This window comes from Carcharodon carcharias, chromosome 9 (genome assembly GCF_017639515.1).
Source record: "Carcharodon carcharias isolate sCarCar2 chromosome 9, sCarCar2.pri, whole genome shotgun sequence".
Lineage (NCBI taxonomy): Eukaryota > Metazoa > Chordata > Chondrichthyes > Lamniformes > Lamnidae > Carcharodon > Carcharodon carcharias.
The window spans coordinates 37,844,356-37,871,342 of NC_054475.1; the positions used below are offsets into that span (position 1 = coordinate 37,844,356).

Below are 26,987 nucleotides of genomic sequence, written 5' to 3' on the forward strand. Positions count from 1 at the left end.
CACCTTGGAGAAAGTAGAAATCAAAATCAACAAAATACAGCAAAATCAACACGTTTAATCTAGTAGGATTTTGTTGACTTTAGCTACAGAATAAAACCATCCATCACTGCTGCACTATGTTCAACTCTCAAAAATGTCAAACTTGTGTACTTTACCCATTTCTCTTTTCTTGTATTTTTGTCCTATGTTCATTTAAAACATTAGCGTAAAGATCCGTGAAACAACATCCAAGCTACTATGGCTTGGATAGCTAAATAATCCTGTTGGTATAAATATGTATGGTACAATCTTTTTAAACTCAAAGATGAGGCAACACTTAGTATATTTAGTGCTGCTTTAGCTATCCATTATTTGAAAGGACATTGAGGTATTGGAGAAATTTCCTAGAAGAGGAATAAAGGTTTATTCCTCAATTTAAGATTCTAGTTTATGAAAGACTCAAACTGAATTTTCTTTCAGTGCAAAAAAAAGGAGAGAGGACCTGATCTATGTTAAAGGTACTATATAAATTAAATTTGTTGTTGTTTTTGAATTCCGAGCTGACCAGAGGCAACAGATAACACATGTGTAAGCAGGTTATTTAACTTGGATTGTGAGCACAGAATTAAAGACCATATGAATGTGAAGATACTGGGTAAACCTCTTCCTTTCTTCTAGCTAATAAAGCAATAGATATGAAGAATCTACCACACACTAAACAATTGATGCTTTAGCCCAAACTTAGTTGCAACTGCAATATTGGTGTTGAATGCCATAAATTAGATTGTTGAGTTCCCCAATCTTCCAATGACAAAATTTATGTCCATATTTGCTGGTGAACTGATTAAAATATATTGTACTATGCATAATGATGAATCAGAAGGTGGATTGCCATTGACCAATGCATTGATCCCACTCATTCAATAGTTTGTAATTAATTCTGATTGCATTTGGGTTTCTATAGGTCCTGCCCTGTCTATATATCGATAAGCTATTATAAAAGTGCTTATTAGTTGCAGATTGTAATATTTACCACCTCTCAGGTTTAATTGCTTAAGCTATTGAAAACCTTTGAGGTTTGTTTAATTGGTTATGATAAAATACATTTTGAAGACCATATTTAACAGAACATGATTCTTAATAAATCTGTTTGTCGCTTAATGTGTTTTTAAGTGTCATCATTAGAGACAGGTTCCACTACCTCACTTAATAAATGGAATGGGGAAAGTTAAGAGCATATGGAAGAACTCACCATTATTTTGCTACTGTTATTATTCTGCTATACTTTATTGAAGCCATAATTAACTTCCTGAACCAGATTATTATCTACTTACTTGCCTATAGATATGCAATTACAAAGGTCAGAAATATAACCACATACTGCGGTCTGATTCAAATCCATGCTTGCATGAATTATATCCTGATATCAATGTGGGAATAATTAGAATTTATGGCATGAGTAGGGAAGTAATCTAACAGTATGATTTCTTTATTATGGTGGCAATAGTTATATGCTGGATGTTTGATCAATTATCTTTGTGGACTAGGTAGAAATTTCACAAAGCTTTGTCTTTTTGGAGACTTAACTTCCTATGTTTAGTTATGACATTGGCACTCACAACATTGGTTGATACATTACTTCATTCTTCTTCAGACTAGTTCCGGGCCTGTGGCTGTCAGAATACAGAAGTTCTTATTTAATTTGTTTGGAAACTTTAGTTAAATCTTGTAGACTTGATGGATTGAACAGTTTCCCTGATTCATATCCCAGTTCTTATCTGAAGATCCATAGCTGCATCATCCAACATAGCTGTATAAAAGTGTGTGGATAGAGAAATGCCCAATTGACATTCTTGCTTCTCTCCATTCAAAACAAGTTAATGAACTATCAATACAGACTCTACCATCCATCACATCATTGAACTGCTTCAGAACAGATTGAAGTATTGGCTCAAAAAGTGTTGTAGCAGACCAACGAAAGCATCTATCATTAGTTAGAATTACCCGTGCTTGTTTATTCTCATATTTTATGCTAAAAGTTGCTGGAAGTGAGAGATGGAAATGGCATAGCACTCTCTACAGTGCCTCTATGATCTGAGTGAACAGGGTAAGCAACTGATATATCCTTAACCAATCAGATTGAAGAATTGTGAAATTAACAGCACAAGGAAGTGCAATTTAAAACGATGAATTCAAGTCAAATCAGCTACAGGAAGCGAATTAATGAGAGGGAAAGGAAAACTGAATTAAGAGGGGAGATAGAAGAGATGGCGAAAAAGTTAAATGAAAAGTAAATTAAAGGAAATCTCAATCAACAATTAGAACCTGAAGGAATGAGCCTCCATGTATATAAAAGTTTTCAGTGTTAGAGAGGTTGACTGGTAATAATTGACACTCACCATGCCATTGAAAGAGTACTTTGACTGAAAATGATGACTTAACTTTGTGTGCAATTATAGATACGTCTCCCTGTTCAATGAATTTGAATGGAGAGCTAGATAGTGAGAAACTGTTTTGATGAAGCTAATGGTGCTGCAACACATCTCCGACAGCAGTATTTTTATTCTTGTGTTTAACTGAGCATATACCCTCACCTAGCTTCACCATTGTCTAAATAGCACTTTTTGAGCCAATGTTTCAACCAGCTACCAGATGTGCTAGATTATTATTCACTGTTGATGTAACAGAGTTGAATGTGGCCAAGGAGTTCACCTAACTTGCACATGTACTGTTGCATCTGTTGATGCAAAAATCAACAAGAAAGTGATGATTCATGTATAGAGAGCAAGTGTGGCCTTTGGTAGGCTGTCCTAGTGAGCTTGGAGCATACAGAATTGATTTGGCCTTAACCTTAAATTTAATATGCCATATGAATATCTTGCATAGATGTGAAACATTGACACTCTATAGAAGGCCTACTTAATATCTGGAAAGGTTTCAGCAAAGACACCTTCATACCTTACTTCATATTAAGTGGAAGGACAAGATCATTAACAGCCAATACTTTATTGTGCTAATAGCAACAACATTGTAGTAATGATTATCAATGTTCAGTTCCATTGAGTTGAACATGTTGTTAGGATGGACAATGTACAGTTGTTTATATAAGTATATTATGGAGAAAACTGGTAGATGGCTGAACAAAACAGGTTGGACAATAAAAAACACTGCAAGGGCAGACTGAAGGTTCACTTGATACAGTGCACTATGGCTGCTGACTCTTGGAAAACTCTGGCCATTGATAATTGAGAGGACAAGTGAAGGTCTTTGAGACACAAAGACTTGCCAAAGGCAAGATGAAGAGGGATGATTGGTGATGCCAGAAGAATAAAAAGCAGAACCCCCACCCCAAGAACATAAGCCTTACAGTAGCCAACGTCCGTATCAACCTGCATAGTCATCAGTGCACTCATCTATCATGAACCTTTGCTACCTTCATTTTTGGCACCATCACCCTCAAGTCTAAGGTGCATGTTAATAGTACTACGACTTAAGACAATGATTGAATTGAATTAATCCCAGGTTATATATAGTTTGGGGAGAAATTGACATATTGAGCTACAAAATTGCTTCTCGTTCCATACTTTATATTTTCATATTTCTGTTAACGACCTTAATAATATACATATTTCTAAAAACTCCCTTACGAATGGAGAATGCATTCAAGAAACACTCTTAAATAATAGTTTCTCTTTGCAATTCTTCTTTTGCATGGTTCCTAAAGGCTATGCAACTTCCTCTAAGGAAATTTTATTTCAACTTTTAATCTAGAATGAAAATTTTGAGATTAACCTAATAATGGATTAATGGTTTTACACTGAATGACTTCAAAAGCTGCATTTGGGTACAGTCCTAAAGTTAATGCAATTCCTAACATTTATAGAGAGCCATGATAACATTATAAAAAGTAAATATGTTGGAAAACTGGGGGATCCAGATTTGCACAATGATTTAGCATATGAAAAATGAAATGCAAATGGAATGTATCAATGGAAAATGTGAAGTTGCACATATTGATACTTAAAAAGAGTAAATATATATTTTTAATGAAGAATATGAAATTGAATATGGTGGGTGGTGATAAAGTTATGGGTGTAGTATTTTTGTAAACATGGCATGTGTTGTCACAATATAGTGCATCCAATGCAAAACCAGAAAAATATTGAGGTGTATAACAGAACAGTAATTTCAAGGAGGTGGTGTTGACACTTTATAATTATCTGTGACAGACCACACATGAAACACACTACCTGTTGTACTTTTTTAAATTATGAAGTATATAAGGACAGCGTGGATTTTAGTCACTGAGCTAACAAGGGTTAAGCAAGTTAAAATTACTATCATTGTTAAAAAAAAAATCACAGGGCGTATCCTTAAGTATTCTTAAATAATGGAATCATTAAGTATGGAAAGCAGTCAATAAATTAGACATGAAGAAATATGTTGTGCAAAAATAAACAGGAAAATAAGATATGATTATGATTACAAATTATTATTATAAACTAAACTCTGCACATGTTGAATAACTGAGGTAAGGAATAGACTGCCACCTAGTGCATTAAATACTGATACAGTTAAACAGTTGACAATTGGATCAATTTATGATTCAGCAAAGAACAGAGGCATTTAGGTTTGGGTTGAATGAAGTGAAAAATTGGTTAGGTTGGATTTTGAAACAGGATTTGGCTTATGGAACAGGTAAATGTAATGATTTATCTATATTTATTCCCATATTTTTCACTCTGGGGATTAACAGTGAACCTTGTGTCAACTATACCCAAAAGAGCAGGTGGGCAACCTATTAATAAATAAGAATTTAGCAGGCTGCTCGGAGGGGCACACAGCAACCTAGAAATTATCAGCCCCCCCCACCCCCCAACCACCACCACCTTAGCAGGGCATCAGAGAACAGCAATTCAGCAGTGTGGAGTATCAAAGCTGAACACAATGCCACTTTAACATAATGCACCATGCTTGTTCCTCCTACATTATTCAAGAAATTACACTAGTATGGACCTTGAACCTTCTAAATCAAGTTAAACAGCTGCAATACATGGATGCCTGTGTAGGGACATCAAACAAGCACGCCAATCTCTCTTATTGCCTTAGGACATATGAAATAGATTGAATTTGCAGCTGAAGAGATGAGCGTTCATATACAATACCAAACTGCAGAGTTTACAGTGCCAAGATTTTTTCTGACAGCAGTCTCTGTACCTGCTTTATTCTAGTGCAAACTTGGCAGTGCAAGTGAAGGCTTAGATTGTGAATGATATGGTGTACATTTATTATAGGTTATTAACACATCAGCACATGCTTAGCACATGGTGAAGTGCTAAACTTGATAACAGGTTGCTAGCGCCTAAATAAAGGCACACCTTTGAGCTCATTATAGAAATGATGTTACTTTTTGTTTAGTGTGCATTTTTCAAGCTTGCTTTCAGCTGCAATCACAAGAATGAAAGAAGACTCTGATGCTCAGCCAAACCATATTCTTATCCTAGATTTGCAGCCAATCCAAACAATTATCTATCATGCTCTATAATCTAAGATATATTTTAGCATTTGGAGTCATCTTCTAAATTGCAAATAAAATGCAAGGAATGTAAGTGAGACTAACATTTTAAACAATGCATGAAGTTTTGAAACATCAAAGGCGACATCATCAAAGAGGTCTGACTTGCAAAAAAAAATGCAGCACAAATTCTTGGGCATGTTCCGCACACATGTTTGGTGTATGCCAAACATCTTCAGTATGATCAAATTCAGTCTAATGGGCATTGTTACCTGGCAAGAGTGACATGGGGCTGACAGTGCAATTTATGCTGGAAGTTGCAGCTTATTTTCTGGCCAAGTAAAACGGAGCTCTATGCATCCATGCAGATTACCATCCCAACGTTTATGCTAGCAGAAGAAAATTGTCTTAAAATAAATTTTGTAAGGATTCAAAAACATTTATGATTGCTTTACACCTGGCTCTAGTCCCACTGTAGCAACTGTGAAACTGAAGCAGTGGAAGTCTACCTCCTCCTTTACTAAATCAGATCCACACAACCTGGTCTTCCAGGTAATCTAGGGTTTCCAGTGCAAACCCTAGATTCACATCAATATAAACAGTACATAATCCATTTAACATAATGTAATCTCTGGGAATATTCATACTCTCTAGTTGCTAAACAAATATGTATGACTTAAGCACCACATGGGATGATATGACTTATTTGATCATTTCAGTTTATTATTATATAATCAGCGTTAGGTAAAGTATGTTAACGATGGACAGCTCAATTCAAGGTAACAGTTGTCAATGAGTTGCCAGGTACCGGTAATACACGTTAGCTACATCGGCATTTACTGTCTACTTTAACCGAGTGTGTGTGGCGGGAGGCTGTTACCGCATATCTGAGAAACCATAATACCAAATGATAAGACAAGTGAAAACCTCTATAACAAAACTGCTCAATTGTTTTCCACGTATTTGTGTTTTCATATAGCCGTTCAATAAAGCCGTTCATTAAGTGGGCTCTCTTTCATTTCATAGTGAGCTTGTAGCGCTTAGAAAAAATGTATTTTGAAACAAATCAGTCTTATAAACGGTTTATACTTGAAGAATTATATTGGAAATCGAGGCTACTCAATTTGCTTGTGATGTAAAGGTTCTAACCTTTAAAAAAAAAATGTAAACGCAAAAATGTAGATGTTAATCATTGTGAAAGTATGTTTACAGATACAGGTGAGCTCAACTGCATCAGTGCCTGAAGCCGATAAGTAGTGCTTGATCTGATGTGCGTATGGTACCAAAGAAGATTTCACTGATGCCTGTACATTTCCAGCGATATCAAAGGAAGTTTCCAAATGTAAATTACAGTCAAACATCTTCACTGATCTTCCCAGGAATACATGCAGCCTTTTGTTGGCTCGGGCTGATGTATTCGCCTAGTGCGAAAAAAAAAAGTGCAAGTGTTTATTTCGTTTCTGAATCGGTGTGAACACGCTTCTAAGATCATCGTCAGAAAAGTATGAATGAGAAAGTTATAGATCCGTAAGTCAATCTCAATATATTTACTGAGAATCTAAACCATATATCATGTGTAAAGTCTCTCATAACTTAAAATTAACATCTGTATGACTACTCGAGAACTTAATGATCAGTTTTAACTGTAGGGTTTCCGGTTAGATATTCTCCAGTGTACAATAATATACTACTGGAGAAATGGATTTACACTTAGAATCTTGCAAGAAAATACGAAATCCATCCAAATTTCTAAGCGGAAAGTTTCGATTCGTGTGTAAATTAACGTAATGCTGTTCTACTTCCGAACCCATGAGACATTTCAATCTCTCCCCTGACATTTGTTAATCTTTACTCACTTTAATTTATTCTGCTTGTTCCAAATCATTGATCAACCTGCTGTAAAATAGCAAACACAGTCAGGGTGAACTGCGCCTTGAACGCTACCTGTCAGGAGGCACGATTCGCTCGCCCTGACCAACTAACGCCAGCCCCCGAAATGTCAGCATTCACAGCCGAAGCTGTGTCTCCGAACGAGCACCTGAGTCGGAGACCGGACTGTCAAATGGCATAGTTTCGAACTCAAGATGCATTGCGGACATGGCACGTTTGAAATTAATAATCGCTTTGTTGTAAATTTACGAAAATACTCATATTTGACCACTGTGATTTAAACATTGAAGGAAGTATTGACATTGGTCCACACAATGCAATTGGAAACATCACACTGATGTAACGTGGCGGAATATGTTTTTGGGATTTAGAGCAGTGCTTGCAAGCAATGCAAATAGCCGGATTAATATTCCTGGCAGGTGCAGCACTAAAGGCATTTATAAAAGCTTTTTGATGTGCCTGTCTATTCCTGAGCTTGTCAGTATGTTGTTGTAGCCTGTTAGTCTTTCATATAAAGTTTCAGCTATTTAAAATTCTAAGCACAGGGCGGAAATTCTTCTTTCCCTTTTAACCAACCGACGGAAGCGAGTAATTGCTTTTTTTTTAGAAACTATTTTTGGCACCGGACACTCGTTGCCTTCGTGTCAGTGAAAGTTGTAAGGTACATTTTTACTGCAACACTATTGTGCTTTGTGACAGCAAACGGAGGCAACTGTAATGTTAATGTAACGTTATTGTAATCTTGTCCTCTTTCACCGTTCCAGTGGCTCCCTCAGTACATCACATCTAAGCAAGGGTTAAACAAACCCTTCAGTAAATCGAAAGCGCATTCTGAACGCTGTGAACCACAATACACAGGAGATATGTTAAAGCACTAACTTCTTACTCACTCGGTTCCAGCTAAGCATCATTGACTCTGATATCTTATTCATCTATCTTACTCCATCGCTGTTATTGACCAAAATATCAATAGCTTCAGTCATGTAAGCGATCTCCATTATGAAGCATGCATGTTTAACACTCATCTCAATGAACACAAGCAGTCCAAAGGCAGATAAATACACACCGAAAAAATTCCTTCGGACTATACGGGGTGACCATTAAAGCTTTTCCTTAGCTAATGGCCCCTAATGCAATGGTTCTGACTATAGTGCAATGAGAACTAAGTGAATTGGTTTTAACATGTATCATTTTCGAGGCATTCGTACACTATGCAGGGTTACTGAAAATATCATACAGCGCGAAAGAGGCCACTCGGTCCATTGTGTATGTGCCGGCGATTTGAAAGGGCTATCCAATTAGTCCCGCTCCCCCGCCTTGTCCCCAAAATCCCTGCCTTTTCCCCGTTACACGTGTCTACCCAATTCCCTTCTAAAAGTAAAACTGGACCTGCTTCAATCACCGTTTCAGACAGTGCATAAACATCCAGCACCAACATTCAGTATTTCATTACGTTCTTGTCGTATTAACGAAACGGTGCAGTTACCCTTCCTCTGGACTGCAGTTTGTTAGAAATGATGATTTACCGCTGAAATGATAGTGACTAATTAAAAATCTTCTTAATTAAAAAATCTTCTCCCAATTGACGTTAGTCAACTTTTCAGGTTTAAACACTGACTTTCTCTGAAAGTCTGGTTCTGTGACATTCTCCGTAATGTGCGGGTTCAGGGAGGGGGTGGCGGGGGGGGGGGGGGGGGGGTGCGGTGGGGAGGAAGCGATGCTTCTTTAAATTAATTGTTGCTGTACTGCAACACGTTTCTCAGTAATATTGCATGCACTTACAGGTAGGACGTCAACGGGCTTAAGTCTTCCGGCAATGCTGCAAACCCCAGTTCTGAGCAATCGACCCACAGCAGAATGCCATCCTCCTCACAGTGGCACAGAGCTGGGCAGGAAGGACTCGTTGGCGCTTGGCTCGAGAAGGCATACCCAAAGGCAGCGAATATCAGCAGCAACCAGGGCACGAGCATTTTCCTGTGATGTTTGGCGGCCCTGGGCAGATGTCACTTTCAGTAACACACGTGTGTGGATGCAGATTTCTGCAAACCTCACTCCGCTCTTGCTGCCACCGTATCTACCTATTGTAGTGCAGGGCAAACACACGTTTCACTTATTGGCTGGCGTCGTGGGCTGAAATTGGATGATTGATCGTCGTGGGAGGAGCTTCCAGCTCGCTCTTCAACACAGGCAAATACTTGATAGGTTGGTTCACCAATATTTAATTCGAAGTTACCTCCCAATGCTCGTTTATTCTGCAGAAAAAAAAAGTTTTCACCTTATCATTCGGATCAGTTACAATCTATTACGTTACTGATCTCATTTTGCTTTTTACTGAGCGTGCATTAACTGGGACATTTTCACTGCAAATTTTATTGTAATCCCGAATTCGGAAAACTAGCTGTTTCAATTGTTACTGCAAACCTTTTCCTCAGGTGCACGCGTGAGTTCGAGAAGTTTTGAGACTCAAGCGAAGAGATGACTTTTGTGAGGTTCCCAGATTCAAAACTGTACTGGCAAAAAAAACCCACAAAAGAGTTAAACATTAACTCTCCGAGTGAATGTACTTCGAAACTGTCCGATTCAATTGGTGTATTACAGCACGAATGGCGCCAAAACATAAATACAGTAATATTACAGTACAATTACAAAAAAGATAAGGATTGTCCAGTTTTGTAACTGGTCCATATGTAACGCTTTAGAAATAGTGGCATTTGTATATGTTAATACATTTATTCTCAGGATTTAAAAAAATCATTCAGGACATTAGAACCGATCAGAAAGGGATTTTAAAATGTGTTTATCGAAGTTCCTTTATGTGCTTTGATTAAGCTTTATCACAAGAAAACTGGAATCGTATAAACCAAAAACATCACTTTTCTCCCAAGTGTAATAACGATTCTATTAATTGACGCATCCAAAGTTAGAAACAATGAATCTCAAAGCAGCGACGCACAATCTAAGTGGCGTTGGCGCCTGTTTAATTATACAGTGCAAGGATTTCCAAAAGTGACCAAAACCACACACACGAAAATTCTGCGACAGCCCTTTTATCGCAAGGAGGCACACGGCGCTCTGTTGATTTATCTGCCAGCCCTAACATCCATGTTCCTTTTCACATCCCTCTTTTATTTTGGATCTGCTGTAAATTTTCCTTTCTCTCTTTATTCCGACCTAACGCGTTCTCACTCACTCCCTCTCTTTCACGGGCTCACAGTTAAGTGTTTTCCCAGTGTATAGGAAGCAGCTGGAAAAGCCCACCTGTTGAATAGATTCTTTTGAGCGTCAGTCATTATTCAACGTTTTGATACTGTATATTCAATCCTCTTTTTCACTGAGATCAACAGTTTGAGAGGCGAGCAGAATGGTTAGTGTCCATTGGCTGCTGGCAAGTTCAAAAATCGTACGTTTCTGAAACGTATTTTGCTGCAAAAAAATTAAGTACCTTTGCTAAAAAGAATGTAAGGAGTTTGTTAGGCAGCTGGATGATTTGGAGTTATACACTTTTTTTTGGATTTCTCTGGAATGAAGGGGAAATACTGGGCCATATACAATATTTCAATGCCCACAGCGAAAAATGATTGCAGTCAACGCGACTAGCCAACTGGGGGATGATTGAATCGTCGGAACCTATTTTTTCTTCAATAACAAGGTCGCTCCTACAGGAGCACGTTAATTTTTGGTTAAGCAACATTACGGGTCAGAGTTTTGGCTTTGATGGCAATGAAGAAATTCCACTCAAATTATGTTGGAAATTGTGCTGCTGAGGAACATTAGAACACAGGAGCTGGAGTGAGCCATTTAGCCCCTCAAGCCTGTTCTGTCACTCAATGAAAACATGAGTCATCTGTGACCCAACTCCTTTGCTCCATCTCCCTGAATACCTTTGGTTAACCGAAAAACGATCAATCTCAGGGTTAAAATGAAGAGTTGATCTAGCATCAGCTGTCATTTGCGGAAGAAAGTTCCAATTTACTCAGTGGATGCAATTTTAAGGGCCCTCCCACCAGCGGAATTTTCCAATCTCGCCAAAGTCAATGGAGTTTTGAATAGTTTGCCGCATTTTACGATCCCGCCCCCACTGCAATGGGGTCGCAAAATCCCGCCCTGTATGTGGAAGTAGTTCCTAATGTAACTCCTGAAAGGTCTGGTTCTAGTTTTTAGACTATGCCACCTAGCCAACCAACTCCCTAACCAGCAGAAATAGTTTGTCTCACTCTCTAACACAAGAACAGAATTACCTGGAAAAACTCAGCAGGTCTGGCAGCATCGGCGGAGATTGGGCGTCCTGAGGTTGACCCTCGGACGGCCCGCTTCTACCTCCTACCCAAAATCCACAAACAACTGTCCCGGTAGACCCATCGTGTCAGCTTGCTCCTGCCCCATGGAACTCATTTCTCGTTATGTCGCCCAACCTCTTTTGATGATCTGCTCCTATCACTGCTTGCTTGTCCCTACAACCACACCACCCCCCTCCACTTCTCTCCCCCCAACCAACCCCCGCCCCCCACACCACCACCACCTTAAACCAGCTTATATTTCACCCCTCTCCTTGGATTCACCTCGTTCTGTTGAAGGGTCATGAGGACTCGAAACGTCAACTCTTTTCTTCTCCGCCGATGCTGCCAGACCTGCTGAGTTTTTCCAGGTAATTCTGTTCTTGTTTTGGATTTCCAGCATCCGCAGTTTTTTGTTTTTGTCTCACTCTCTACCTGGTATGTTGCCCGTAATATGTTCAAAACATCAACCAAATTGCCTATTAACCTTTTCAATTCTGGGGAATACAATTTCTGCTCATAATGTAACTCAGAGAGCAGAATTTTCTGGCGGGAGGGCCCAACCCAATGTCTGGCAGGCGGGGAGCCGATCCCCGCCCAAGAAGCGGGTCCCACCGTCATTTTACATGGGCCAGCCAATTCAGGCCCGCCAGTGTGATGTCTGCCGGGAAGCGCTATGCACTTCTTGTGCAAGCGGTGGGGGGGGGAGGGGGGGGTGGCGGGGGGGGGAGGATTCCCCAAATGCAAGGGTGCGGTCTTTCGCACATGCGCACAAAAGAGCGCACATCTCCCTGAGGCTAAGTGCTGTCTCAGGGAGATCACTGACAGTTTAAAAAATGTTGAAAATAGAAAACGAAAAGTCCTCAACATGTCTCTTCCCCCCCCCCCCATGTGACAATGCCACATGAGATGGGACATGTTCATAAATTACACTAAAAGTTTATTAAACTTTTTAAATCCCTACATGAAACCTCATCCCGCCGTTGGATGAGGTTTCATGTTTTCTCTATTTGCTGCCAGGGCTCCTGGCCTGTCCACCAACCTTAAAGTTGGACGGGCAGATCTTTTAATTGTTTCAATGATCCTGTCAATGACCTCAATTGGCCATTGACAGGTTGGCGGGCGCACAGCTGATTTTGCTGCGCCCCGGCCTTCCTAAAAATGTAAATGGGGCGGGATGACGTCGGGGGTTTCCCCTGACATCATCCCACATCATTTAAGTGTCGGCAAGCAGGCCCCTTTCCTTGCTTGCTGATGGCAAAATTCAGCCCATGGAGTGTAGGTATCATGTAGTAAACCTATGCTATATTCCCTCCAAGGCTGAGGTGTCACTTCAATTTCTGCTAAAGCATATTTTCATAATCGTCGTTTGGTAGTACAGAATATTGCTGAAAAAAGAGACATGCCAAAGCTTTTTGTCTTGCACACATCAGTCTTGATGACTGCAGGACAAAAACGTTTTGGCATGTTTCTTGAGTGTAAGATGAAAAGCTTTGACATGTCTCTTTTTTTCAGCAATTTTCATAATCACAAATGTAAAATCTCCTATAAGCCAGTGCAATCTAAGGGTGTAATAGAATACAATCATTTTATTTTTCACCTCCATTATAATGTTCTCCTTGATGTATTTAAGAGCACTAACCTGGTGCAATTTTCTTAATACAGTTGAAATTGCTTTATGACCAAAAATAAACATTTATAGTAAGAGTTACCAGTCCAGCACCTGTCAGTAATCTGATATAAATTACTGAAAAATACTTTACAAAACTATACTGAGCCATTTAATACTTTAAACTGTGTTACTTAGTAAATTAAATATTCTTTGAATAAATATCTCTATGAGTGTCTATGTAAAAAAAAGCATAATTTGAACAGCTTTCTGAACCAACATAATTGGCAAAATCTCACAACTTCAATTTGATGGGGTGTGACCAATTTTACGGGTGGGTCTTATAAAGGCAAATTAAATCTTTAACTGGCATAAAAGGTTGCAGGACATATGAGCTTAAGCATGCTTTGGGTATAATTCACTTAAAATTCCCCAACCTTTTGTGTTGTTTTGGCTGATTCTGCCCAGAATGCACTGATATAACTAACGGAAACAAGTGGAAATTTGACCCCTCGCTGTTTAAGGCTAGTAGCTGCAAATGCAAGTGCAGTTGGGACCAAAGTTACACCAAAGATGGGACCAAGCTATCCTTAGCTGCAACTGAGGCTCTGGTTGTGAAAGAACGCACATATTTGCATGTATGAATCTTTGCTACCCATGACTTTAGTTTTTAATGTTAGTTCTTGAGATGTGGACATAGCTGGTAATGCTGGCATTGATTATCCATTTCTAGTTACGCTTGAGAAGGTGGTGGTGAGCCACCTTCTTCAACCGCTGAAATCCATCTGGTATAGGTACGCCCACAGTGCTGTAAGGGAGGCAGTTTCAGATTTTTGACCCACCAGCAGTGAAGGAACAGGGGTATAGTTCCAAGTCAGGATGGTAATTAACTTGGAGGGGTACTTGCAGGTGATGGTGTTCCCATGCATTTGCTGCCCTTGTTGTTCTAGGTGGTAGAGGTCACGGGTTTGAAAAGTGCTGCCAAAGGACCCTTGGTGAGTTGCTGTGGTGCATATTAAAGATGGTACACACTATTGTCACTGAGCACCAGTGATGAAGGGACTGAATGTTTAAGATGGTGGATGGGGTTGAGTGGGCTACTTTGTCTTAGATGGTGTTGAGTTTCTTAAGTGTTGTTTGAGCTGCACTCACCAGGCAAGTGGAAGGTATCCACTCCTGACTTGTGCCTTGGAGATAGTGGACAGGCTCTGGGGAGTCAAAAGGGGAGTTACTTGCTGCAGAACTCTCAGCCTGCTCTTGTAACCACACTATTCACATGCCTAGCCCAATTAAGTGATATTAGGAGACAATGGAAAACAGTGTCTGTATTCTTGTAAATTTAAGATGCTTTCAATGCTAAGTTTGTAAAATGCCCCAAATAAGAAATGGACAATCTGAGGAAATTTTAAATCTTTTGCACTGGAATTATGCTCTGCCCAAATAGATTAAGATGGCCATATGGAGCATGGCTTTAATGTGCTCAGATATCAGGACATGAGTGTTATTGGCATTTTGGAGTAGATGCAAATGCTAACCAAATATCATAACGCAAAAACAGAGACACAACTGCAGCCCTGGACTATGAGATGGAAAGTAGCATTTACTATTTGAAACTTTCAAATAATTGCAATTTTAGTTTGATACCATTAATGGTCAATATTTAATACGTTTGCTTTTGGATTAGGGATTTAATCAAATTAATGCACTGAGTTCACACACATATGTGCACACATCATTTCACATTACGCATGTTAGGTTATATTGATGCAACTTTTGCCATTGTCAACAAGATTTACTATTTTCGACTTAAACAAGTGTTGATGCTTGAAGATGAAAATGCAAGTGTTTTGCAAGAGGTATTACATGTACTATGACATATTAATGTTTGTGAGATTTGTGTGGCTTCTTCATATTTAAGTTTCCAAAATAATAATTTATCAAAACTCACATAGTTCAGCAAAGTCAATGTTTAGCAAGTGGCTTAATTACCAAGATTCGTAAAATGTATCCTGTAATAACTTAGATGCTGTGCATAATTATGATTATCAGAAAATACAATGTGCATAATGAGGGAAATGGGATAATATTTGAGGTAATTATACAAAAATATCCTTTCATTCACCACTGAAATAGAGCTCAGAGTATTTGGATGAGCCTTGGCCCAAGTGGTAGCATTCTTGCTTCTAAATAGTGAATGTCATGGGTTGAAGTTACAGTCCAGGGACTTCAGCACAGAAACTTGGCTGATGATTTAGTACAGAAGGGAAGAGGAAAACTGCACTGTTGGAGGTGCTGGCTTTTGGATTAAGTTTTAAACTGAGACCCTGTCTGGCTTTTCATGAAGATACAAAAATCCCACTACTTAAATAAGAGCAAGTTGGTTTTCTGGCCAAGGTATATTTCTCAAGTAACATGGCTAAAACAGATTATCTCTGCATTTATTTCAATGTTGCTTGCAGGACCTCACTGCATACAAATTAATGGGAGCATTTTCCTATATTACAATAATGATAACACTTCAGGAATACTTCATTCCCAGAAGGAAAAACAGTTTGGACCAGTATTCTTATTCTCCATTTTTTACCGGTGTTCCATTTTAAGGTATACAGGACCTGTTTGGGCTAGTATTCTTATTTCCCAGTTTTTACTGTTTTTTTCATTTTGGGTTTCTTATGAACTGGTTCAAGAAAACCCGAAGTCATTAAAGGTGCTATATTTATGGAAGATCTTTCTGTTAGGTTATGTATCCAAATGACTTTTTGAATTAAGCCTTTTCTATATTGAAGTCTTCCTAGGCCTGTGAAGAGGGCCAAGGGTCTAGGAGCTTGGTCCATTGCACTACTTGCATTGCTGATACATATGTAATATTATGTAAAATCACAGAAAATAAAAACAGCAGAACACAAAATGGCAGAAAACAATTAGGTAATTAAAGATATATGGAGGCAGTGAAGGGTAGAAACAAGCGGAAAGACATCAAACAATAGATAAAAAAAATAAAGACACCACGTCAAAGAAAAATAACAGAAGTAATAGCAGCAGAATTGAGCAGATAGATATAAATAAAAGTTTGAAGGGAAAATAAAGGGTCAGAGGGGTTATAAGAACGAAATATAACCGAACAGAAGAAAAAATAGAGAATAGATGAAAAACTAAATCAGGAATGAAAATTTGATAGCAAAAAAGAGAAAAGGAACATTATAGAGAAATGAAGAGAGTGGAAAAACGAAACTAAATTGAAAGAAAAGAAAGCAAACATGGATGCAATAGATGGGACAGTAAGTAAAAGGACTGTGCATACTTAATGATAACAGTGAAATAATGGACTATTTCCTTCATTTCCTGGAATTGATGTAGAATTACAAATGATTATATTATCAATTAGAATACATTAGAAGTGAGAAAACAAGAAATAATGAATAAAATAAGAATGATACATAGGCAATTAAAATGTGAAAACAGAATATTCTGGTAATGCCCAGCAGACTGGTTTGCTTGTCACAGGTCAACATTTCAGGTGTAATCCTTCATCAGCACTTAATTTTTAAAAGAACAGAGGGATCTCATGGGGGGAAAAAACTTTTTATCTTGCCTATATTAATTTCTGCCAAAAGTCACTCGCTCATTTGATATATGTTTTCTCAATTTTCCTTTCTGATTCCAATTTTGACTAGTAATTTAATGTTAAGTCCATGACCTGAATCCATTACAATTGAATGGCCCACACCAAAAGGCTGGATTCATTTCAGTTCAGTATACTGTGGATAAACAGCAAAGTTTTATTTTCCTCTCTTTAATGGAAAATATAGACAAATAAAAACAATAAGTTTATTTCAATTCTGTATCATATAATGGTAGAAGCATCATTCAGATAGTACTGCCCAGGCTCAGGGGATAATTGGAAAGGTAGGTGTTACAGATTTTGTTCGGGGTTGCATTTTTCTTCCCTATACAACAAACAAAGGGTGTTTTGTATTACTTTACCAATTCAACTGTTAATACCCAACAGAAATACAAGCAGGCCATCTGCTTCAAAGTGCAAAAGCGTTAAGTTTCACTCATTGGATTTCATTGTGGGGGACAAGCTAAAGTTTTTTTTAAAGTCTCTGCACACAGATCAAAGCAAAGTTAGATAGTAACTGGAAGGAAACAAAGTGGAAGTTCTAGAATGACCAACCTCAAGTCCGGTTTTAAAATACACCTGAGGCAATTGGAATCCCCAAATGGATTGAAACACACACTCTCCGCCCTCAGCATCAAAGGAGTATAAGGTGATCACCAGAAATGTTTTTATTTCTTTGGTCATAACACAGCTTCCTGTACTTCCCATCATATTTGTTATAATTATCATAATTTTTGTTTTCTATGTCTTCCTTTTCCATCAACAGCCCTCTCATACACAACTTTGTTTAATGAATTAGGAAGGAACAGGAAGCTCACCAGACAGGTACCCAAGGCACATGTGCTTTTGATGTATATACATTTTTTTGATACATAGGTACTTCTTTTTCTCCCACATGCCATGTCCAAACAAGTTATGTGTATATGCAAGAAAAGGATGAACTAAACACACTGCATAAGCTAATATCATGGAAAGGTACACCCTCTGTTCTGATAACCAAACAATAAAACAAAGAGCTTTAAGCACTTTTGTCGGAAATATCTAATCCCACTTTATGTGCTTAAGCACACCTGTCTTTACACTTACACGGTGTGTACCTCTTGAACTGATGGTTTGGTTGCTAAGACGTAAACATAAGAGTCTCTTTTAGCGTCACACTCATCTTCAACTGAAGCACAACAAAAAGAGCTATTTTAATGTATGAAATTAAAGCAGAAAATGCTGGAAATACTCAACAAGTCTGGCAGCATCTGTGCAGAGAGAAACAGAGTTAACATTTCAGGTCGATAATCTTTCATCAGAATTGGAAGAATTTGGAGATTTGGCAGTTTTTAAGCTGATACAGAGCTAGCTAGGGAAAGGGTGTGGGATGGCAGGTGGATGGGAAGGAAAGAGCAAAGGGATTGCCTCTGATAGGGTGGAAGGTAGGAGTGATTAAATGACAAAAGAAATGATGGTGCAAGAAAAAAGGGCAGTAATGGACAGAATAAAAAGCAAAACATGGGTTCAGATGAGATGTAAATGATAACAGCAGAACCATTACCAGCATCTGCTGTCCATGAAAATGGGAGGCGTATTTATGATCTGAAGGTGTTAAGATTTCGCATTCTCCGTGGCGGGTTCCTACCCAGCATTCGCTGCGGTGGAGAATGCCCGATCTTCACCACATATCGCTTCATATCCTACTTCTGCTCCTATTGTATATGATCTTGCATTCAACTGGAATTTTGGGACCCTTAACGATGGAAAGAGAGGAGGTGAAAGGGCAGGTGCTGCATCTTCTGTCTTTGCACGGGTAGGTGTCTTGGGAAGGGGTGGGGCTACTGGGAGTGATTAAAGAGTGGACTATGGTTTCACAGGTGGTCTTTTTGGAACTCTGAAAGGTTACGGGAGGAGAAAATGTGTTTGATTGCGACATTGTGCTGGAGTGGCATAAACGGGAGAGGATGTGGAGATGGGTGGGGCAGAAGATGAGGCTCTTGGCGGGCTGGAAGGCTTTTTTAAATCATTCATGGGACATGGGCGCCCCTGGCTAGCCCAGCATTTATTGCCCATCCAAATTGCCCTTGATAAACTGAGTGGCTTCCTAAGCCATTTAAGAGTCAACCACATTGCTGTGGATCTGGAATCACATGTAGGCCAGACCAGGTAAGTACAGTACATTTCCTTCCCAGAAGGACATTAGTGAACTAGGTGAGTTTTTAAGACAATTGACAACAGTTTCATGGTCATCATTAGACTTTTAATTCCAGATTTTATTGAATTCAAATTCCACCATCTGCCATGATGGGATTCAAACCTGGGTCCTCACGGCATCACCCTGGATCTCTGGATTACTAGTCCAGTGACAATACAACTGCCTCCCCTTAAAGGTGAGGGCAGAAGTACGGAAATGGGATGAACAGGTTCGACTTGCGCCATCAACGGCAGGTAAAGGAAATTTTCGGTTGAAGTAAAAAGAAAGAAAGGAAGCAGTAGATTGGGAAGTGACATCGTCGAACAGATGTGATGAAAATGGTGATACTGGGAGAATGGAATAGAATCCTTTTAGGAAGTGGAATGGGAGGAACTGTAATCAATGTGGCTCTGGAAGTTGGTGGCTTATAGTAAATATTGGTGGACAGATGATTCCCAGAAATAGAGATAGAGAAGCTGAGAAATGGGGAAGGGAAAAGTTGGAAATCAACCACGTGAAACTGACAAAGTGGTGGAAATTTGAAGCAAAGTCGGTGAAATTTTCCAGGATGTGTCTAGAGCAGGAACTGGAAATGATACAGTTGTCAATGGGACCTGAGTAGGACTGAAGCAAAGAAAGATCCACATACCAAAGAATGATGGGCATAATTAGGACCCATGTGGGTTCCCATGACATCACTTTTTATTTGAAGAAAATGCATGAACATAAAGGAGCAGATGTTCTTCTAAGCGATTAGAATCAGAATCCTTCAACCAATCCTCTGTGTGCTGGGTCTTAGTTCTCAATCCCTGCATTTTGACCCTGCAAGTTCCTCATCCTCTAGCACCTGTCCAATTTTCTTTTCAAATTATTTATTGAATAATCATCCATCACTGACTTTCAGAATTATTCTGAACGGCTGATGGAAATTCAGTCATAAAAGAAAGCAAAATATAAGAAATCCCCATTCTTTCATTGTTCAGAATTTTTGAGGGGATGATTTTTCCCCTAGTTTTGACTAAGCCCTATTGACAGGAAGTGATTGATCAGTGCCTTCAGTTATGCCCATGCAAGCACATGACATTTTCTGATGATCAGCAGTCAAGCCTACCAGAATTGTAAATTTGTAAACTTAATCAGTACACAGCAGCACTTTAAAAAGAGGAATGAGCCTTGCAACCAAGCCACCAAGTTAGCAATAGTCCAGATGTACTGATTTTGAAAACTCATAATAGTGCTGCAGGAACCCAAGAGGTAAAATTTATTGAGGTGGAGCTGACCCACATCACGAGGGGGCACTATTGTGCTAAAGAGTGTTGCTCCTCAAATTCACATTTCTTCCAGAAGATGGAAGTCATAAAATGGGTTTATGATATAAAGGATCCAGCTAATTGCAAAAAATCAACCTCCAGGACAGAAAGGTCGCCATAGAAGGACAACAGTACATAAACTCTCTCAAGAATTCAGAAAAAAGCTATGGCCCATCCATTTGGCCTCAATTGTATCATGAAGTGACTGAGTTTGATGTGGAGGAATAGATGGTACAAGAAGGTGTGTGATCAAGGCAGCACTGCTTTGGAGCGAATTTTCAGTTAACTTTGTTTGAGAACAGACTACCACAAGTTTCTGCGGTGTTATGAGTGTGCAGTGGTCTGTCCGCAAACAGATTTGAGTAAATGCCCACCACTAAAGCCAGGCAGGTCTTAGGAATGCTGGTGCATCCATTTTGAAACATGGGGGTCACATGGAACAGATTTTGCTGAATGGTGGAACTTGAGACAACTTGAGTTTCATTTCCATTGAGCTGGCAGGCTGTGGAGAGCAATAGGTAGATCACTGGCAAAGCAAGACAGAGGATCAGGCTGCTCCTGGTATTGTGGCAGCCCACAGCTAAGTGAGGAAGGGAGGGTGACAGGGAAACTGGGAGGGGCAAGGATATTTATATCAGAGGTATTGTAGGTAGGCAAGATGATTGGAGGAATCAGGGAATCATTGTCTGGCAGCAGCCATTTACTTTGAATTGTGGATCAGGAGGAGCACTTATGTCCATTGTTGGTTGCTCACCTATAGAATCATAGAATGGTTATAGCACAGAAGGAGGCCATTCAGGTTCCTTGAGCCAATGCCTGCTCTCCGCAAGAGCAGTTTTTCTAGTTCCCCACCCCCAGCCTTTGCCGTAGTTGATAGCTACTAAACAGTCAGTTCCTTGAAGGACCACTGTTAGGCGCATATAGACCTAACTTTCCTTAGTGCAGTTAGTTGCCTCAAGAAAATAAATTTTGCAATTTGGGTCTCGAACAGGTGTTAGGCTTCTTATTTGGATTTGCAAAGGGCCTAATGCTTGTTTAAGGCATAAGTATAGTGTGCTAATTATTTGGCATTTCCCAACATGGTGACTGAAGCACTCCTAATTTGTAATGAGTGTGCGCATTTTTCAAGCAAAATCAGAGACTTGGGGCCCCATTTATCACCTGAAAAATGGGTGCTCTATGGTCTGTGTCAAAACAAAGGCCAGCATTCTATTGCTGATATCATAGATTCTAGACCGCATATTCTCAGCTGACTGGCTGATAGCTTCATTGTGCCACATTGCATCATGCTACTCTGCTAGCAGAGATTGGTGCTGATATCTCCATCATCCTTTCACATCAAATTGAAGTTCCCAGTTCAATTGATCATTTTCCATCAGTTAAAGGTAATAAACAGTTATACCTTGAAAGTGGGAGAATAAATCTCGGCAGCCTGCTCCAGCTTCAAGTTCACCTGAGAACCAACATCCTGGAAATTCAACTACAAGAAGTCTTGCAGCCTTCTAAGAAACCTCTGCTTACAAGACCTTTACTTCAACTAAAACCGTCAACTCATCTAAGAAATGACAGGCCTGCCACAAAAAAGAGACTGAGACAATTATGCATTGCAATCATATTGTTTTGTCTCTTATCATTATCAAGTCTTTGTGTGAGACATAGTATGTGTGAGAGATCTCATATTTTTAAACCTCTGGGGCAAGTGTGGGAAAATAAATGACCTTTACTTTAAAACTTACAAAACAGTTTGCCGGTGGGATTATTTAAATTGGGGAAACACTCCGGAGGTAAAAATACACACACCTTACATACAAAATCATATTGTTTGCAGACAATAAGAAAACAAATAAATTCTGTCCATGACGGTACTTAAGCAATCGTAGATTTCAGTAACTGGAATGGATTGATGGGACAATAAGATAAAGACAACCTGTGTTGTGGTCGATAATTGACATTCTGCAATTGTTAACTCAATGTGTAAACTTTCATTTGGCTGTATGTTTGATACAGCTGTATGTGTAACCTGGGGTAGAATTATCCCCCCTTGGGGGTGGGGGCGTGGTTGTGTGGGGGCGGGGGCAGGCACGGGCGGGCATGGACCCGATTGGCACCCCCAATCAGGTCTTTGCTGCCATTTTACATGGGTGGGCCAATTAAGGCCCACCCAGCATGATGTGCACCCAGAAGCACTCCCTGTGTGGGTGGGGTGATTCCCTGAGTTGGGAGTGTGCTCTTTTGCGCATGCACACGAAAGAGCGCAGAAATCTCCCTGAAGCACAGAGAGGCCTCAAGGAGATGAGGTTTAAGTTTTAAAAATTCTAATAAAGAAGAAAAAAAATTAAGACATGTCCCCTCATTTGACAGTGTCACATGAGCTGGGACGTGTCAATGAACTTTAATGAAAAAAAATTACTTAATTTATAAATACTTCATGAAACCTCATCCCGACCATGGATGAGGTTCCATGAAAAATGCAAAGGCCGCCTGGGCTCTTCGTCTGCCCGCCAACCTTAAGGTTGGACAGGCAGCTTTCTCAATAGACTTAATTAGTTAATTAATGGCCTTAATAGGCCCTTGACAGTTCAGCGGGCACGCGGCCGAGCCAGCTGCGCGCCCGCCCAACTGAAAATCTAAATGATGTGTGGTAACGTCGGGATGCACAGTGAGCGGGCTCTGCCCCCACTTGCCGAGCCGAAGTTTCAGCCCCTGGTGTCAGCCAAATGAGTGCCTGAAGAATTTTAACTGGACACAAGAGATTCCTTATCTGAATTGGGTGAAAATCCTCTCTAACCTCCCATTTGCCCATTCTATCCTCTGAGACTGCCTCAACTGAAGCAAATATGTTGTGATTCTCATCAACTGTCCTCTTTGGCTTTTGTTTGGCATGACATAGGTGCACAATATGTAAATATTATATAACTACTTGCAAAATACAATGTGGCTAAAATAAACAATGTCTACCCAATAATTGTTTTAATTGCTATTGTTAACCCATAAGTGGAAGTGTTTAACTGCCCATTTTAAACTTACACAATATTTTTTGAAAACGCATCACCACCACTAAAATTAGACTTTATGCTTAGAGTTGCATTCTGTATAAGACAGATCATTGACAGATTGAAAATCATGCCCAAATTCCTTATTAAGTCCACCATGGACTAATTTGGCCTAAATAGCCAAGTGGTTATGGTACTGGGTTTGTAATCCCAAGATCAAGAATTCAAATCTCACAATGGCAAACTATGAAACAATGGACTAATTTCTAATGAGATAAATAACATTCTAGAATTGTTTGTAAACACTAAGACTATAAAACTCAGGAACATTTCCTGACCTCATATGAGACATAACATTTTTGCAGCATGTATCACCGCAAACTAATTCTGGATAAAGATTAGATGAAAAACCTTGAGAATTTCCACTAGCAAAAGGAGAACACAGTATCTCCGTACCAAAGAGCGAATGACAGATTTTGATTAGGCTTAAGTTTTTAAGTTTTGGAACCTGACTTCCCCTGCTTTTTTTGCTGAGATTAGCTTTTGGGTTAGAAAAGCAAATAAAACTATGGCCAGAATTCTGCCCTCATCAGGCGGGCTTGGTGGGGGCGAGAAGGAGTGGTTGGGAAGCCGACCGCGATCGGGGCTCAACCGCGATTTCACGTTGGCAGGCCAATTAAGGCCCACCCAGCCTGAAACATGTGCTGCAGCACGGGACGGGGACGAGGGTGAGCGGGGAACTTAGTGCATGTGCGCAGGAAAAGCTGTCTGCACAGAACTGCTTCAGGGAGATGAAGATTTAAAAAATTAAAATGAAAGAATATTAAAATGTTAAAAAGCATGTCCCCTCATGTGGCTCTGTCACATGAGCAGGGACATGTTATTAGTGAAATGTTAACATTTTAATTTAATTTTTAATAGTTGTTGGAAACCTCATCCCGCCCATGGGTGAGGTTTCCTAAAAAATCCAAAGGCTGCTTGGCCTTTTCGCCTGCCCGCCAACTGTGAGGTTGGACGGGTAGCGCAAAATTTAATTCAATTGGGTACTTTAATGGCCTTAATAGGCCTGTTAGGTGTCAGCGGCATGCTGCCGACTCCCCTGTGCATCCACCAACCAAAATATCGTGCGAGTGTGCGATTATGTCAGGGCACTTGTCCAACATCATCGCGCGTCATTTTATGCTTGTTCGGGTCAAGAGTGCACTTGCCCGACGAGCAAAAAATTCTGGCCTTTTTTAAAAAAAGCAACCATTTTTGGGAAAAAAAAGTGATATGCTGATCTCCTGGAACATTGCTCATGGTGATTTGAGATCTACAGCTCTCTACTGGGGTACTCAGCAAGCAATGTCCCAGCACAGTGGATCAGAAGGCTAGGAATGCCTTCTTTCTGCCTCATTTGTGGACCTGTAACCAATCTGAAGAGAAATAGAGAAGACTTGCATTTATATAATGCTTTTCATGACCACTAGTCATCTCAAGCACTTTTGCAGCCAATGATGCAGTTTTTGAAGTGTATCCACTCTTGTAATTTGGGAAACGCCAATATACACACAGCAAACTTCCAGAAACAGCAGTGTAATAATGACCAGATTATCTGTTTTTTTAGGAGGTTGTGAGAGGGGTAAATATTAGCCAGAACACAGGGGAAACTCCATGGCTCCTCTTGAAAATAGGACCATGAGATCTTTCACATTCACCCGAGCAGGCAGGTGGGACCTCAGTTAAACAGCTTACCTGAAAAAGGGTACCTCCAATCCAAATATTGCAATGCTCCTTCAGTACCACAGAGTGTCATACTTGATTTTTGTTCTTAAGCTCTGGAGTGGATCTTGAACCAGGAACCTTGTAACTCAGGGGTAGGAGTACTACCCACTGGCCTGCAGCTGACACAGCAAACAAATCAAATCACTCAAACCATTCCATGAAAAACCTCTGCCTGTGCTAATCTTTTTCTGGTAGCCAGCTGAGCACAGACAAAGATACAATCTGTAATGCACCCAATGTGAAAGGTTTTATATGTATATATTTAGCTTAAAGTTAAACTTTCCTTAATGCAACTTACATAGAATTTTACAATACAGATACAGGCCATTTGGATATCTACATTAATGTTCTTCTCCACATGACCATGAGCCACCTAGTCTCATCCCTTTCTTCTGTTCACTCCCTGTGCCAACCAATTCAAGCAATAACCAGTTTGTATCCACAAAGCACTTTCAATGAAGGTCTAGTGGTGCAGTGGGTAGCATCCTGCCTCTGAGCCAGAAGCTCCAGGTTCAAGCCCCTCTCCAGAACTTGATGGACAAGGAAGATGTGTTCATAATGCAGCCAAACAGAAATGTGAGTGTACAGAGTCAGATGAATATCCTCCATACAAGTTAGTTGCTCCTTTGTCCTTTAGGTTGCTGGTTAACTTCTGGGTGTTTTTGTATCTTCTACAAATGAATAGTGACTTATGCTAATCCATTTTTGCTGATGCTGGACTGCTTCTTGCTGCCTTCAAAATTACAGTCACGGGTGATCTGGAACACGTGCGTTTCAGATGGAAAATGAGAGAAACAGAAAAGGAAAAAGAAGAGCACAATGTAGCTAGGAGAAGTAGGAAAAGGAGAGCACTGCACAAGAGGGCAAAACCACTTGGGTCTTCTCACAATGATGTTAGGCATCTTTGCTTCACTAAAGAGTTTATGGTTGAGTTATGACATCTATTGCAACCATAATTTGAGTCTCACACCAGAGAATTAACAGCTCTGACTTTGGATGTCAAAATTACTCAGATTCTTGTATGCAACAAGCTCCTTCTAGAATGCAGAAGGTACCATTAGTGCCATAACAGAGACTCAGGAAAAACACCTACGTCACCTTCCCAATGATCAGAGAAAGCAGGATGGGAGAGCTCCCGGCTTTGTCCACACTGTAGGCATCCTTGTAATCTAAGGTCCAATAGACAGCACTAGTGTTGCCTTCTGTGTTCCCCATCACCAGCCTGGTATCTTTGTGAATAGAAAGGGATTCACCTACCATCATGACTAACTTGTCTCTAAGCAATGCATCATGCCAGTTTGTACCTGGTTTCTGGGCAGCTGTCATGATTCTTTCGATGTATGCAAGTCCTCAATGCTGCCTTTATCCCAAACAGATTGAAGTCACAGGTTGGCTGATGGATGATAAGGGGCACCCCTACATACATGGTTCATAACTCCTGTCAGGATCCTGGGCACAGCTGCAGAGGTGGCTGCCAATGAATGCTATACTCCAACTCAAAGTATCATCAAAGAGACAATTTGCCTGCTCAGGCAGTACATCTAATGCCTGAGGAACCCTGACTGTATTCTAAGATTTGTGGTTGCTTGTTGCGTAACTTCATGATAATAATGGACCAGATTTTACAATCACTTGGACACCAAGAAGTATGGGAAAGAAGAAAAAATATCATTCTTGCCTCTAAGTCAGAAAATAGTGAGTTTAAGCCCCATTCCAGAGACTTGAGTTTATAATCAAGGCTGACACTTCAATACCATCTTTTGGAAGAGGCACACAAGTGAATTCCAGGCTGCCAAATCAGATAGGTCTAAAGGTCTATTACAGATGGGGAGGGGTAATGCTGTAACTTTGCTCT

The 26,987-nt window shown here is 39.8% G+C and overlaps 1 protein-coding gene across 1 annotated transcript in view; it reads right to left on the minus strand.

Moving 5' to 3' along the window:
- Positions 1-9,450, minus strand: part of LOC121281732 (leucine-rich repeat-containing G-protein coupled receptor 6) — a 265,429-nt gene extending 255,979 nt beyond the window's left edge. Inside the window, exon 1 of the mRNA XM_041194643.1 lies at positions 9,167-9,450. Within this exon, the coding sequence (XP_041050577.1) occupies positions 9,167-9,354 (188 nt within the window). The 5' untranslated portion in view covers positions 9,355-9,450. The remainder of the gene's footprint in view (positions 1-9,166) is intronic.
- Positions 9,451-26,987: the final 17,537 nt, after the last annotated feature.